Source organism: Perognathus longimembris, chromosome 28 (genome assembly GCF_023159225.1).
Source record: "Perognathus longimembris pacificus isolate PPM17 chromosome 28, ASM2315922v1, whole genome shotgun sequence".
Lineage (NCBI taxonomy): Eukaryota > Metazoa > Chordata > Mammalia > Rodentia > Heteromyidae > Perognathus > Perognathus longimembris.
The window spans coordinates 60,890,243-60,905,633 of record NC_063188.1 but is presented as its reverse complement, the minus strand read 5'-3'; the positions used below and the strand labels follow the sequence as shown (position 1 = coordinate 60,905,633).

At 43.1% G+C, this 15,391-nt stretch overlaps 2 protein-coding genes across 4 annotated transcripts in view; both read left to right on the top strand.

The window, feature by feature from the left end:
• The window catches only part of Nono (non-POU domain containing octamer binding), a 20,690-nt gene extending 16,343 nt beyond the window's left edge, over positions 1–4,347 (top strand). Inside the window, exons 9-12 of one of the 3 annotated variants that reach the window (XM_048335549.1) lie at positions 77–179; positions 700–739; positions 982–1,091; positions 3,333–4,347. In XM_048335549.1, the coding sequence (XP_048191506.1) occupies positions 77–179; positions 700–739; positions 982–1,091; positions 3,333–3,467 (388 nt within the window). In that variant the 3' untranslated portion in view covers positions 3,468–4,347. Of the gene's footprint in view, positions 1–76; positions 180–699; positions 771–807; positions 935–981; positions 1,113–3,332 lie in introns of those variants that run through there. The other 2 variants (XM_048335548.1, XM_048335550.1) reach the window with 2 other exon arrangements.
• Positions 4,348–4,463: 116 nt separating this feature from the next.
• Itgb1bp2 (integrin subunit beta 1 binding protein 2) lies at positions 4,464–10,453 on the top strand. Its single transcript, XM_048335551.1, has 11 exons — positions 4,464–5,002; positions 5,228–5,277; positions 5,371–5,427; positions 5,778–5,920; positions 7,120–7,214; positions 7,318–7,376; positions 7,526–7,596; positions 8,379–8,478; positions 8,738–8,851; positions 9,458–9,520; positions 10,058–10,453. The coding sequence occupies exons 1-11, from the start codon at positions 4,939–4,941 to the stop codon at positions 10,286–10,288; spliced, it is 1,047 nt and encodes a 348-aa protein (XP_048191508.1). The 5' UTR covers positions 4,464–4,938; the 3' UTR covers positions 10,289–10,453.
• The last annotated feature ends 4,938 nt before the right edge of the window (positions 10,454–15,391 follow it).

Here is a 15,391-nt window from a genome sequence, read left to right as displayed (position 1 = left end):
TTAGCTCAGTCTCCTATAAAGGTAACGTGCTCAAGTTGTGGAATGCCTCTATCTTAAAATACCTTGGTGACTGTAGGCAAGAGGAGGAACGCAGGCGCCGTGAGGAAGAAATGCGGCGACAACAAGAAGAAATGATGCGGCGACAGCAGGAAGGATTCAAGGGAACCTTCCCTGATGCGGTATATCTCCCATGTGCCCATGATGTACCAAACTAGTTGTGATTTGATGAACCCACCATGGAATGTCTGTTAGGACACCAGGTTATGACCAGTTTTTCTATGCTCTAAAGAAGAGTTCATAGGAAGGAGAGGTAAGGTTTGAAGAGGAGTCCTTTTGCCTCACAGGAAATTTAGGATGGAAATTTGGGACCACTGTGCTGTTTATACTCAGTGACAAGCACATGTCCTGTAGCAGACTTGGTTAGGGTACTACTGCTGTCCTTGCAGTTGTAAGGTTTAGAGCCCTGGAAGAAGTCAACTTTCTCTTTCTATTCCTAATGGGAAACATTGGAACATTCAGGTCAGCTCTGTGACCTGAACTCACTGTACAATTCACAAGGGGCTTTAGTGTTCCTCAGCTTGGGCTCAGTGCTCTTGGGATATGTGACCAATACTTACTTCCCTTAGTGTGTGGTCCTCAGTGGATTATGGTAGAATGCATTACTTTCTTGGACTGTCTTTAGTATATTTTGTTTTTCAGAGAGAGCAAGAGATACGAATGGGCCAGATGGCTATGGGAGGTAAGGACTTAGATTTCATTTTTTGTCTCTGTACTATTTTTTATTTTTTTATTTTTATTTATTTTTATTTTTGTACTATGTAGCTTCTACCTAGTCCAGATTTAAAGAGCTGACATTTCCAGGAACATTATTGGGGCAGTGGGTATGAGATATCATAGCCAACAGGTCTTACTGAATTCTTTACCTTGGTATAGGAAGAAATGGGCAGTCTCCCCTGTACTGATGATGCTCCTCTGATTTAGGTGCTATGGGCATAAACAACAGAGGTGCATTGCCCCCTGCTCCTGTGCCAGCTGGTACCCCAGCTCCTCCAGGACCTGCCACTATGATGCCAGATGGAACCTTGGGACTGGTAATAAGCTGCAGGAGACTGGTAATAAACTAAGTGACTAGTAGGAGGAGAACGGACTTTTTCTTTTATAGTACCTGTGTTTATCTACTTCAATTTTGCTACAGATGTCAGTCTTTAGGACTACTAAAGTATAACATTAGGAGTGTGGGTGGGTACACTGGTACTAGGGCCCTTTGTTCTTGATTGGCTCTTTAGCTTGAGACTGGCACTCCACCACCACTTGAGCCACACAGCTCCACTTGGTGGTGGTTAATTAGAGATAAAGAATCTCATGGGCTTTCCTGTCCCCACTGACTTTGAACCTTTTTGAACCTTGATCCTCAGATCTCAAACTCCTGAGCAGCTAAGATGGCAGTCATGTACCACTGGTTCCCAGCTATGCTCTTTAGTTTTTTGTTAAGTGGTGCTGGCAGTGCTGGGACTTGCATTTGTTAGGCTCTCTACCATGAGAGACCTATTTTTAATCTTGACCAAATTCAGTATCACACTATACTTCTTTGTGTGTCAGCCTCAGGACCTGGTCAGCCTCCTGAGTAGCTAAGATTACAGGTGTGAGCTACTGGCACCTGGCTCAAACTATACGTTTTTCCCCGGGCTTGAATTCAGGGCCTGGGTGCTGCCCCTAACCGTTTTTGCTCAAGGCTAGCACTCTACCACTTGAACCACAGCTCCACTTCTGGATTGTTTTTAGTGTTAAATTCGAAATCAGTCTCAATGAAGTTTCCTGCCCAGGTTGGCTTTGGGCCACAATCCTCAGGATTACAGGTGTGAGCCACCAACACCAGGATCAACCTATATATACTTTTTATCTTGGATTTAAGCAACTACCTGCTTGGTTTTAAGCACCTATTAGTTGCTAACATGAGTAAACCAGTATTGCTTCTAGTATCAAAAGAAATATACCAAACTGAGTAGGCTTCAGTTTCCTGAGAATGGTGGCCTCTAGTTACTGGGTACGAGGGAAAAATACTTGGACACAAATTATCCAGCTTAGGGCTGGGGATATGGCCTAGTGGCAAGAGAGCTTGCCTTGTATACATGAGGCCCTGGGTTCGATTCCCCAGCACCACATATACAGAAAATGGCCAGAAGTGGCGCTGTGGCTCAAGTGGCAGAGTGCTAGCCTTGAGCAAAAGGAAGCCAGGGACAGTGCTCAGGCCCTGAGTCCAAGGCCCAGGACTGGCCAAAACAAAAAACAAAACAAAACAAATTATCCAGCTTAGGTATTTAGTACATGAGAATGTTAGTTAGTAGTCAGGAGTGTAGATTAAAAGTTAAAGACAACTGGGAGAGAGCAAGGGAAGGGGTGACACTATCTAAGAAAAAATATACATATTACCTGATTTTTGTAACTGTAACCCCCCTGTACATCACCTTTATAATAAAAAATCTTTTTAAGTTAGAGGGCTGGGATGTAGTTCTATGACAAGGAGCTTGCCACACAAGTGCAGTATCCTGGGTTCAATCCCTAGCACCAACAAAGAAAAGACAAAAATAAATACAGTGGAAAAATGTAAAAACATTAAAGATAGAAGCCAGGCACCGATTGCTCATACATCTATAATCCTAGCTACTCGAGACCGATCTGAGGATCTTGGTTCTAAGCCAGCCTAATCAGAAAAGTTTGTGAGATTTCTATCTCCAGTTAACCCTAACCCCCCCCCCCCCCCCCCCCCGCAAAAAAAGAGCCAGAAGTGGAGATATGGCTGAAATGGTAGAGTTCCATCCTTGAGAAAAAATATCCAAGGGACAGTATCTAGACCCTGAATTCAAGATCCAGTACTGTTCCATGACCCCCCCCCCAAAAAAAAAAAAGGTGGAATGATTAGGTGGCCCTAATTCACAAAAGCTGCTTCTGGGTCATCCACTAAGAGTTTGTCTTAACTTTTTTTTTTCTTTTTTGGTACTGGGGATTGAACCCAGGACATTTGCTAGGCAAGTGCTTTGCCACCGAGCTACATCCCAGCCCTCTTTTTTTTTTTAACTGTATATTTTTGTCTTTTCTCTTTTCACTAGAGTTCTTATACTTGTTTTGGCAATACTAGAATTTGACCTCATGGTTTTCCAGGCAGGTGTGCTACCACTTGCCTCTACCCCCAGTTTTTGCATTAGCATTCTGAGCTCAAGTTTTGAGTAGTTGAATGGAAATGGACCCCAATGGAGAGAATTGTTTGTATAAGTGAGTTAAGAACCTTAGGGCATAGATTCTATTGTAATGTTGTTTTCTTTTTCTCTTTAAAGACCCCTCCAACAACTGAACGCTTTGGCCAAGCTGCTACAATGGAAGGAATTGGGGCAATTGGTGGAACGCCTCCTGCTTTCAATCGTGCAGCTCCTGGAGCTGAATTTGCTCCAAACAAACGTCGCCGATACTAATAAAAGTTGCAGTGTCTAGTTTCCCAAAACCCTTAAAAGAAGGACCCTTTGTGGACTAGCCAGAATTCTACCCTGGAAAAGTGTTAGGGATTCTCCCAATAGATAGGTCTTTCCTGCCTGTGCTACTCTGGAGAGTATACTTGGAGGTGGGGGGCAAGGGAGGGGTGATAGATAACCAGTCAGTTCTGTGTGGTATATTGTTAAATCAATTGTGTGGTACATTCCTGAAGTCTCCGTGTAATTGTTGGGGCCTGGGGAAACCATAACAAACTGGATCATAAGCCCTGATATCTTGATCATTCCGCTTTTTTTGTCCATCATGTTATTTGCTCTCATCCCTAAACCCCTCAACCCAGAGACACTGCCACATATACCACAAAAACCAAACCATCCCCCAATGACCTAGCCTCATTTCTCCATTCACTCCCAGGTGCGAATTCAGGCATATGTCCAGAGGTCACTGACTGCATATGTATGGTTTTGTTATAGCCCATATATCACCCTTTTATGTCCTAAGAAAGACATTTTCTCTTAGAGGTTTTCATTTTAGCATATCTTAAAAAACAAACTTGTGTTAACTTGCCTCCATCTTTTTCTTGAGTAAAGACAACCCAAGAATTGACCCTCTTGTGTCTATGATGTTGACCTTCACAGCTTTTCTTGATAGGCCTAGAATAAACATGGGAACAGGGTTGCTGTATGCTGATGGTCTAACAGTAGCTCTTAGCCTTGCCTATCTTAGGTAGTTAACGCTGTGCATTTTTTAAAAATTGTTGTATTACGTTTGATTTGTCCCTAATATCTGAAAATTTGGAGTTTTTCTGAGAAATGGATCAATAATGCAGCATCAACTTATTAAAATACGTTTTAAGCCTTTTAATTTTCTGTGCTATTTTTGAAGTGGAAAGGATGGTGGGGAGATGAGTAGAAGGCTCTGTAAGGATAAAGCCTTTGACTTTGAAATATTAGTCATCCATCTAGGCAAACATGGGAAGAAGGTAGAGTTAAATGCAAGAATCAGTGCTATTGACCCTATGTGGACATAACCAGGCAATATAGATATTTCCCTGAGAGGAAGAAATGGGTTGGGAAAGTTGAGATACCCTTATCCAGTTGGAGAGGTGGTCTCAATTGGCTTATCTGAGCAGCTGTTGATATGTCAGAGGCTTGGAATTGGCAGCATCTAAAACTGTCTCAGCAGTGGTTCGCTGACCTCACCCAAGTTCCAAGTACTACTCTGCCTGATCCTTTTTTCCTGAGCCTCAAAGCGAAAATGCTCCAGAGCTCTTTCTATTGGCTGGGAAGACGAATTGAAGTTCCCTTGCCCATGTTAGGAGGTGTACGCCTCCTGAACTAAAGATAGAAACAGCTGGCCCTTCCAGGCAGCTAAAAGCCTCTGGACTCAGTGGTGTTCCCCACTCAGCAGCCAGACTCCTTGAAATACCCTTTCAGTAATTCTAGCAACGCCTCCATGTCACAACTCTGTCATAACAAAGGCTGTGGGCAACATTTTGATCCCAACACCAACCTTCCTGGTGAGTAAATCATGCTGACCTGGCCAGGGGTTCTGAGAGGTTATTGGGGTGTTTAGCTGTGGGCCTTGTCAAATGAATGGGATTTTAAAAAAAACAGTATAATTTTGATTTGAGTGTCAAACTTTGTTGGTTTATTGCCTCATATGGAAAGAAACCGTAACATGAACCTGGAGAAAAGGTGACAAGTGGTATTTGGTACAGTGGTCTTCAATCTGGTATCCACAGATTCCTGTTGCTATCACCCTGGGGTCCCAATCTTCCATGATGCACTTAAGGTGAGGAGTAGGTAATGGGGGATAGCAAGCGCATGTCCCAAAGGAAATATATACCCAGAAATTTTGAGCTGACTTGGGTCTCTTGTTAAATAGGGTTGGTCATGCTGCCGAAAGCGAACTGTAGATTTCTCGGAGTTCTTAAACATCAAGGTAAATCCTTGAGTTCTCCCAATAGAAGAATTTTATTTCTTTGTTTTCCTTTTCTTTATACTTTTGTCTCATTTGTTTATCTGTATTTTGAGAGGGTAAGGAAAGGCACAGAAATGAATGGACAAAGGGTGAACAAATGCAGAAGTAGCAGTAAGACACTGTTGAAAATGAACTATACAACTTGTGGGTGGGGAAGGGAGGAAAAAATGGAGTGAAGGAAGAAGTAACACTCCAAAAAGAATACTCATTACCAGACTTATGTAACTAACCCCTCTGTACATAATCTTTACAGTAACAATAAAAAATTAAAATAATTCAATTTCTAATCCTTATTTCCTTATCTGTACCAGGGCTGTACTATGGGACCACACTGTGCTGAGAAGTTTCCTGAGACCCCCCAGCCTGAGGACTCTGCTACAAGTTTACTTCAGGAGCAAAAACCTTTGAACACAATTCCAAAGTCAGCAGAGACCTTACAACGAGAAAGGCCTAAGTAATTAGGAGGCCCCTGAGTTTGTCCTGTATGCAGCTTCCTATGAGTGGCTAATGAATCATCAGGTTCAGAGATCTGTGTCAGGGTTTGGATGGTACAGTGTATGTTCTGTGCCTTAGGGGAAAGCTGTGGAAATGGCCTTTGATCTTAAGAGAATATGTGAGAGATGGGCTAGATACATTGAGTATATGAAGTAAGTAGATACCCCTTTACAAATACATATTTAGTATGTAATATAAATGAGAGTAAGAATTACTTGATTCTTTTTTGTGACAAGGTCTTACAGTGTAGCCCAATCTGATGTACAATTCATAATCCTGTCTCTGCTTTGCAAGGGCTGGGATTATAGGCATATATCACCATGCCTGGGTGAGAACAAGTTTATTTTTTATTTCTAAAATAAGGGCTTTAAGATAAATCAAGGAAAGTATCTACTGGTCTATAATAAAAAAGAAGTGTCTACTGCTTATAATTCTAGCTATTCAAGAGGATAAGGTCTGGAAGATTGTAGTTTGAAACCAATCTAGGGGAAAAAGTATTAAGAGAATTCTATCTCCAGAATAGCCAGCAAAAAAGCAAGATAGAAGGTGTGGCTCAAGTGGTAAGAATGCCAGTTCAGCAAGTTCAAGACCCTGAGTTCAAATCCTACTACTGGTAGGGAAAATATGAGTAGCTAAGGACCTAGAGAAAATGAAATTGTTTATGTATGTGCTGGTCCTAGGGTTTGAATTCAGGGTTTGTGTGCTGTCCCTCAGCTATTTTGCTCAAGGCTAGTGTTCTATCACAAGAGGTACAAACCCACTTCTGGTTTTTTTTGACATTGTTGGTTAAGTGGAGATAAAAGTATCCTAGATGTTCCTGCTTTGGCTGGCTCTGAACTCCAAGCCACTAGCACCTTGCTGAGAAAATGAATTTTGTGAGGATATGAGCAACAGGTTCATGATTCGACAGGAAGATAAAATGATGTAATTCTAGAGAGACAGTTTAAAGCTACTAGAAGACCTGGGGATTTCCCCTAGGTTTGGGTATTTTACAGATGTTCACAGAAATGAAAATTGGCAAGGAGATTACTATTCAACTTGTCCAACCATGACTCACTTTTCCCAGAATTCTTTGAGTCTACTACCAAGGGCAGGTATGCTAGAGTTGGCAATCATGATTAATGGATCAGAACTGAATGACCTGCCTATAACCCCTAGGTCAGAGTTGCCTCCAAAGCTGCTACCACTAAATATATCTCAAGCCCTGGAAATGGCATTGGAACAAAAAGAACTAGACCAGAAACCTGGGGCAGGTAGGTGGATCTTTAGGAGAGGCCTCACAGTCTGGGATTTAGTGGAAATAGTGATTAGATGGGGGAAGTGAATCGGCTTCTGACTCTTGTTTCCCTTGCACAGGACTTGACAGTAATCTGATTCGGAATGGTTCAAGCTGTCAGAACCCAGGATGTGATGCTGTAAGAGTTTTCAGAGGGAGTGGGAGGTTCAAGCATGGGGCCGAGGGATAACAATGCTAAGAGATAACTGGATGTAGACATGAACTTGAATGCAGTACACTATATAGAATGCACTAATTCTTTTCTTGATTCTCCTTTATTCTTGTTAGGTTTACCAAGGCCCTGAGAGTGATGCTACTCCATGTACCTACCACCCAGGAGCACCTCGATTCCATGAGGGGTAAGGAAGGGGTGAGGAGGGTGTTGGATGGTCTGTGAGATGGATTTCTCCCAATTAAAAGTAGGGTGTGGGCTGGGAATGTGGCTTAGTGGTAGAGTGCTTGCTTAACATGCACGAAGCCCTAGGTTCAGTTCCTTAGCACCATATAAATAGAAAAAGTTGGAAGTGGTGCTGGGCTCAAGAGTTAGAGTGCTAGCTAGCCTTGAGGGGAAAAAAAAGCCAGGGACAGTGCTCAGGCCCAGGACTTTTGCCCCAGGACTGGCAAAAATAAAAATAAAAAAAAGAGTGGGGTACTGGTTGCTCAACCTGTAATTCTAGCTATTCTGGAGACTGAGATCTGAGAATTGAGGTTCGAAGCCAGCCTGGGCAGCAAAGTCCATGAGGCTTATCTCCAGTTAACCAGCAATAAGCTGGAAGTAGAGCTATGTCTCAATTGGTAGAGGAACAACGTTCAAGGGGAAAAGCTCAGGGACAGTGCTCAGGTCTTGAGTTCAAGCCCCAGTACTGGCACAAAAATGTAGGGGATTGGGGCTGGGAATATGGCCTAGTGGCAAGAGTGCTTGCCGCGTATACATGAAGCCCTGAGTTCGATTCCCCAGCACCACATATATAGAAAATGGCCATAAGTGGCGCTGTGGCTCAAGAGGTAGAGTGCTAGCCTTGAGCAAAAAGAAGCCAGGGACAGCACTCAGGCCCTGAGTCCAAGGCTCAGGACTGGCCAAAAAAAAAAAAAAGTAGGAGATTGTTGGGGGAGATTTTGTTGAATTGTCTTTTTACCTTAGGATGAAGTCTTGGAGCTGTTGTGGCATCCAGACCCTGGATTTTGGGGCATTCCTGGCTCAGCCAGGATGCAGAGTTGGTAGACATGACTGGGGGAAGCAGGTAAGCCCCAACTTTCCTGAACTCTTCATTAGAACCCATTCCTGAGATAAACTTTCTTCCTAGTACCTCATTGCCAAGCTCCTATCTCTTTCCTTTGTTATAAACCAAATAAGATTCTGCTCCTATCCCTCTATAACCCAGAGACCTTGTAACAAAGAATGTTGTTCATGTCTCTTGAGACATTGCAGGTCTTCTCTACATAACCCCATGAAATTTGAGAGTTGACAGTTTTAACCATCTGCATTTTACATCTCTTTAGCTGCCAGCATCTTGCCGGCATGATTGGCATCAGACAGATTCCTTAGTAGTGGTGACTGTATATGGCCAGATTCCACTTCCTGCATTCAACTGGGTGAAGGCCAATCAAACTGAGGTGAGGAATGAGTTGCTGCAGGATGGGAGCATAGTGATATTTGGGTGATGATATAATCATACAGACAGAGATGCTGTATGCATTTAAAGCATAATCACAATAGTCCCCTGAGGGGGAAGGGATGCTGTTTAGGTCAGGGTGGTCTGGCTGACCTAATGATCATGCTTCTTCTGGTCTGGTTCTGTCTCCTTCTATGACATGGTGTGTGTGTGTGTGTGTTCTGGTTCTAGGGCTTAAACTCCATGTCTGGGAGCTGTTCCTTAGCTATTTTGCTCAAGAGTGGCTGTCTACCACTTGATCCACAGCTCTACTTCCTTTTTTTGTGCCATTTCAGGGGCTCGGACTCAGGGTCTAGGCAAGGTTCGTGGGCATTTTTGCTCATCTAGTGCTCTGCCACTTGAGCCACAGATCCATTCTGGCTTTTGTGGTATTAATTGGAGATTAGAGTCTCATGAACTTTCCACATGAACTGGCTTCAAACTGTGATCCTCAGAATTCAGCCTTTTAAGTAGCTAGGATTATATGCGTGAGCCATTGGCACCCAGCTTCTATGATGTGCCCTGACTGACCTTGTATTGCTACTGTTTTGTGATTTTTTTCTTTCAGCTTCATGTCCACCTTGTCTTTGATGGCAACCGTGTGTTCCAAGCAGAGATGAAGCTCTGGGGGGTAAGTCAAGAAAAAGGAACAGGATGGGGAGGCAGATGGGGGGGAAAGGGCCAGACTGGAGTAATTAGAGGGTATCCTGACAGAAAAGAGTTGTACTGGGAAAGTGGAGATTTTCCCTTCATTTACTTTTTTTTTTTTTTAGAAAGCTTTTTTTTTTTTTGGCCAGTCCTGGGCTTTGGACTCAGGGCCTGAGCACTGTCCCTGGCTTCTTTTTGCTCAAGGCTAGCACTCTGCCACTTGAGTCACAGCGCCACTTCTGGCCATTATTCTGTATATGTGGTGCTGGGGAATTGAACCTAGGACCTCCTGTATACGAGGCGAGCACTCTTGCCACTAGGCCATATCCCCAGCCCCTTCATTTACTTTTATATTCCATTCTTCCTCATCTTTTGTCTTCCTTTTCCCCTTCTCCCTCTTTCTCTCTACTTTTCCTCTTTCTTTTTTAATTTTCCTCTTTTTCATCACTATTACCTTCAACTCCAATTCCTTTGATGTCCTCATTCTGCCTTCTTTCTTCCTCTGTCTTTCCCTCCTTAGGTCATTAGTGTGGAGCAGAGCTCTGTCTCTTTGATGCCATCTCGGGTTGAAATCTCCCTGGTCAAGGCTAACCCAGGATCCTGGGCCCAGCTGGAGCACCCCGATGCGCTAGCTGAGAAGGCTAGGGCAGGAGTTGTCTTAGAGATGGATGAGGAAGAATCTGAGGGTTCAGATGATGATCTGAGCTGGACAGAGGAGGAGGAGGAAGAAGAGGAAGCCATGGGAGAATAATAATACCAGACAGTTAAGTGTCTAGACAAGACCTCAGTGACTCCCTTAGAATCTCAGAGACCAAGGTATGGTTGACCATGTGATGTCATTGAGACTGAAGGCAGGAAGAACTGTTCAAACCATATTGTTTTGTCTCTTAAATAAATCATGTATTCTGCAGTTTCACACAGCGTCATTCTCTCAGCTCAATATGTAACATGGTATTCACTCCTGCAACTTCTTTTGTATGTTTGACACATATATGAAAACAAGCACACACACATTCATTTTGATTCTTCACACCATCAGGTTATTTCCTGAGTCTTTCCTATGTGTCCAACTATGTGTCAGGTGTTTCTGAGAAACAGAAAACTTACTCATCCATCCTTCTCAAGAAAATAAGTCTGATAAGTCAAAGCTAGTCTACATGAAGTAATAATAAGCCTTTTCCATAGTGTTATAGTACTACATTGGACACTATAATCTTTTTTATTACCTTTTTGAAGGCAATGTTAGCTCTCTTTCTCTCTCTCTCTCTCTCTCTCTGTGTGTGTGTGTGTGTGTACTGAGACTTCAAGCTCTTACTTAGCTTTCTTGCTCATGTCTGGTGCTATTTGAGCGACATCCCCAGTTACATTTTTAGCTGGTTAATTGGAGATAACAGTCTCTTAGAGCTCAGTACTGTTTGCTCATGCCTATAATCCTAGCTACCCAGGGGCTGAGATCTGAGAATCAGGGTTTGATTCCAGCCCAGGTAAGAAAGTCTGGGAGACTGTGGTGCCTACTTTTTTTTTCCTTTGTCCACCATGGGGCTGGAACTGCGAGCCTGGACATTATCCCTGAGCTCTTCAGCTCAAAGTTAGTGTTCTATCACTTTGAGCCACAGTGCCACTTCCAGTTTTCTGGTGGTTAATTGGAGATAAGAGTCTCAGGGACTTTTCTGCCTGGGCTGGCTTTGAACCATGATCCTCAAATCTCAGACTCTTGAGTAGCTAGGATTACAGGCGTGAGCCACCAGCACCCAGCTGCTTTTTTTTTTTTTTGTGCTAGTCCTGGGGCTTGAATTAAGGGCCTGAGTGCTGTCCTTGAGTTTTTTGTGCTCAGGTATACCACTCTACCACTTTGAGCCATGGCACATTTCCAGCTTTTTGGTAGTTAACTGGAGATGAGTCTCACAGACTTTCCTGTCCAGGCTGGCTTTGAACCACAATCCTTAGATCTCAACCTCTCATAGATAGAATTATAGGCATGAGCCATTGATGCCTGCCTGTGAGACTCTTAATCTCGAATTAATCACTAAAAAGACAGAAGTGAAGCAGTGGCTCAAGTGGTATAGTGGTAGCCTTGAACAAAAAAGTCCAGGAACTATAGCCAGGCCCTGAATCAAGCCCTAGAACTGTCATAAAAAAAAAAGAATCTCTTGGATTTTTCTGTCCATCTGGCTTCACACCACAATCCTTAGATCTCAACTTCTTTTTTTTGGGGGGGGGGTGCCAGTCCTGGGGCTTGGACTCAGGGCCTGAGCACTGTCCCTGGCTTCTTTTGGCTCAAGGCTAGCACTCTGCCACTTGAGCCACAATGCCACTTCTGGCCTTTTCTATATATGTGGTGCTGAGGAATTGAACCCAGGGCTTCACTAGGCCATATCCCCAGCCCAGATCTCAGCTTCTTGAATAGTTAGGATTACAGGAGTAAGCCACCCAGTGCCCAGCTGAAGTATATTGCAGGAATCAAAAGAATAAAGAAATTAATCTGGATTGTAGTAAAAAGGGAAGACTCCATGGAAGAAATACTTTGTTATGATGGAGATCAAATTCATTGTCTTACATATGCTAGATAACTACTCCCTATTCCATATATATATTGTAAGTCCCTGGGCTTGAACTTAGGACCTAGGCACTATCCCTGAGCTTTTTTTGCTCAAGGCTAGCATGCTACTATACTTGAGCCATAACTCCACTTCCAGCTTTTTCTTGGCTAACTGGAGATAAGAGTGTCATGGACTTTCCTGCCCAGGCTGCCTTCCAACTATGATCCTCAGAGCTCAGCCTCCTGAATAGTTAGGATTATAGGCATGAGACACCAGTGCCCCAAGCTCCAGCTCATTTTTAATCTGTAAAAAGTCTTTGTAAATATGTTTTTATTCAGTAAACTTTGAGAAAGGGGACTGCTAAGGTGAAAGTTTTGTTTTTTTGTTTTTTTTTTGCGTGTGTGTGCAGGGCCTGGGGCTTGAATTTAGGGCCAGGGTGCTGTCACTGAACTTTTGTGCTCAAGGCTAATGCTCTACCACTTGAGTCACAGCTCTACTTCTGGCTTTTTTGGTTGTTTGTTGAAGATAAGAGTCTCATGAGGGGCTGGGAATGTGGTCTAGTGGTAGAGTGCTTGCCTAGCATGCATGAAGCCCTAGATTCAATTCCTCAGTAACATATAAACAGAAAAAGCAGGAAGTGGAGCTGAGGCTCAAGTGGTACAGTACTAGACTTGAGCAAAAGAAGCCCAGGCCCTGAGTTCAAGCCCCAGGACTGGCAAAAAAAAGTCTCATGAGTTTCCTGCCTGGGCTGCCTTTTTCGAGTCTTGGTCCTCAGATCGCAGCTTCCTGAGTAGCTAGGATTACAGATGTGAGCCACTGGTGCCTGGTTTCAGTGTGGTTTTGATTCATATTACCTTAATGGTGAATGATATTGAATTATCTTCATATATGTGTTTTGTTTGTTTTTTGTTTTGATGGTACTAGTGCTTGAACTCAGCGCATCATACTTGCTATACCAGCAAGATACTGCTGAGCCACACCTCTAGCCCTTGTCCCTGTCCAGTAAGCCTAAGCTGTGATCTGAGCCATGATACACCTATTATTGATTCACATACTATTGATTCACCTACAGAGTCTTGCAGGTTTGTTTTTGCATGGCCTGGCCCTGAACCTCAATCCCCCATTATCTGCCTTCCAAAGTAGCTAGGATAACAGGCTTGAGCCACCTTGCCTAGCAGTAAGTATCTTCTATTTTATGGGTTTTTCATTTCCTTTTTGGTGTCCTTCAATACATCAAAATTTAATGTTGGTCCAAGTTATATTTTCTTTCTAGTTGCTTGTAGTTTTTATATTTCTTTCTTTCTTTTTTTTTTTTTTTTTGCCAGTCCGGGCAGATCCTGGGCACTGTCCCTGAGCTTCTTTTGCTCAAGGCTGGTGCTCTACCATTTGAGCAACAGCATCACTTCTGGATTTTTCTGTGTATGTGGTACTGAGGAATCGAAACCAGGATTTCATGCATGCTAGGCAAGCACTCTACCACAGAGCCACATTCCCACCCCTATATTTTTGTTAATTAGTTGTACAAAGAGGTTACAATTTCATAACATAAATTAGGTCATGAGTACAGCGCTTCTTGGTCAGTGTCACCCCTTCCATCTTTCTCCATTTTCCCCTCCCATCCCCACCTTCAAGTTATATAGTTCAATTGTTATGCAAGTATTTGCTCCCCCTTCCTCCATTTGTGTGCCTTCCTTTGCCTGTCCCCCTGGAACATGTTTCAGCTTCCAGGTATTTATTTTGTTAAATGGTTTGTTAGCTGTTCAAAGAAGTTATGCCATATACTTTTGATGTTGCAGCCAAGAAACCAGTACCTGGTCCATGGGCATGAAGATATGCCCCTGTGTTTTCTTTGAAGAGTTTTATAATTTGAGCTTTTACATTTAGGGCTTCATCCATTTTATATGACATGATTGTAAGGTTCCAACTTTATGCTTTCTGAGTGTGTGTGTGTGTGCGTGTGTGCGCGCGTGCGTGTGTGCGCATTGTCCCTGACCTTTTTTGCTCAAGACTAGATACTTTACCACTTGAGCTGTAATGCCACTTCTGACTTTTTCTGAGTTTATTGGAGGTAAGGGTCTCACGGACTTTCCTTCCTGGGCTGGCTTTCAACCACAGTCCTCAGATCTCAGCCTCCTGAATAGCTAGGATTACCTGGTCAACTTGATCCTTTTATAGTTATCCTGGAACCATTTGTTAGAAGCACTATTATTTCCTCATTGATTTGTTCTGGCATGCTAATTGAACTTATGATTAATTATAAGCGTAGTTTAGCAAGTATCTTTTGAGTGGAAATTTGAAGAAGAAAATTGTATGAGTATAGAAGAGGAGGAAGAGCTAGATTGAAGCAAGGGATGTTGTCCTTTTTTATTTTAAATTCCAGAAGTAATATATTGCTACTTAAAAAATGTTCAGCTGTGGGTTGGTGGCTCATGCCTATAATTCTAGCTACTCAGGAGGCTGAGATCTAAGGGATTGCAGCCCAAAGCTAGCCAAAGCAGAAAGCCTATAAGACTCTTATATGTAACTAACCACCAAAAAGCCAGAAGTGGAGCTGTGATTCAAGTGGTAGAGCACTATTCTTGATTGCAAAAGCTCAATGACAGCATCCAGGCCGAGTTCACACCCTAGGAGTCGTACCAAAAGCAAAAAGTCTGTGAAATAAGATGCATCACTCCGTGTAAATGTTTTCTCCAAAGATAATTTCCTTACACACTAGACACTATGTTGAAAATGAACTGTATAACTTGTGGGTGGGGTCAGGAAGGAAAAACTGGGAGAGTGCTGAGTGAAGGGGTTACAAAGAAAAGTACTCATTCCCTGACTTGGGAAACTGTAATCCCTCTATACATCACCGTTATAATAATGATTTAAAAAATAAAAATGAGGGGCTGGGGATATGGCCTAGTGGCAAGAGCACTTGCCTCGTATACATGAAGCCCTCAGTTCGATTCCCCAGCACCACATATACAGAAAATGGCCAGAAGTGGCGCTGCGGCTCAAGTGGCAGAGTGCTAGCCATGAGCAAAAAAAAGAAGAAGCCAGGGACAGTGCTCAGGCCCTGAGTCCAAGGCCCAGGACTGGCAAAAAAAAAAAAGAAAAACAAAGAAAATTTCTTTGCTGTTTGTAACCCCTACCATGAGAGGGAGAAGGTATTTTTTTGCCAGTCCTGGGACTTGGACTCAAGGCCTGGCCACTGTCCCTGAGCTTCTTTTGCTCAAGGCTAGCACTCTACCACTTGAACCACTGCCGGGCTAAATCTATACCTCTCCTTTTGTGGAGATGCCAAGCCTTTTATCCCCTTATGTGTTCCCCTT

What these genes read in the sequence shown, in the direction of transcription:
- Itgb1bp2 (XM_048335551.1), top strand. Translation starts at nt 4,939, where the DNA reads ATGTCACAACTCTGTCATAACAAAGGCTGTGGGCAACATTTTGATCCC. An exon ending in TCCCAACACCAACCTTCCTG is followed by an intron (nt 5,003 to 5,227) that starts GTGAGTAAATCA and finishes TGGTATCCACAG; the next exon opens with ATTCCTGTTGCTATCACCCT. An exon ending in AGAACCCAGGATGTGATGCT is followed by an intron (nt 7,377 to 7,525) that starts GTAAGAGTTTTC and finishes TATTCTTGTTAG; the next exon opens with GTTTACCAAGGCCCTGAGAG.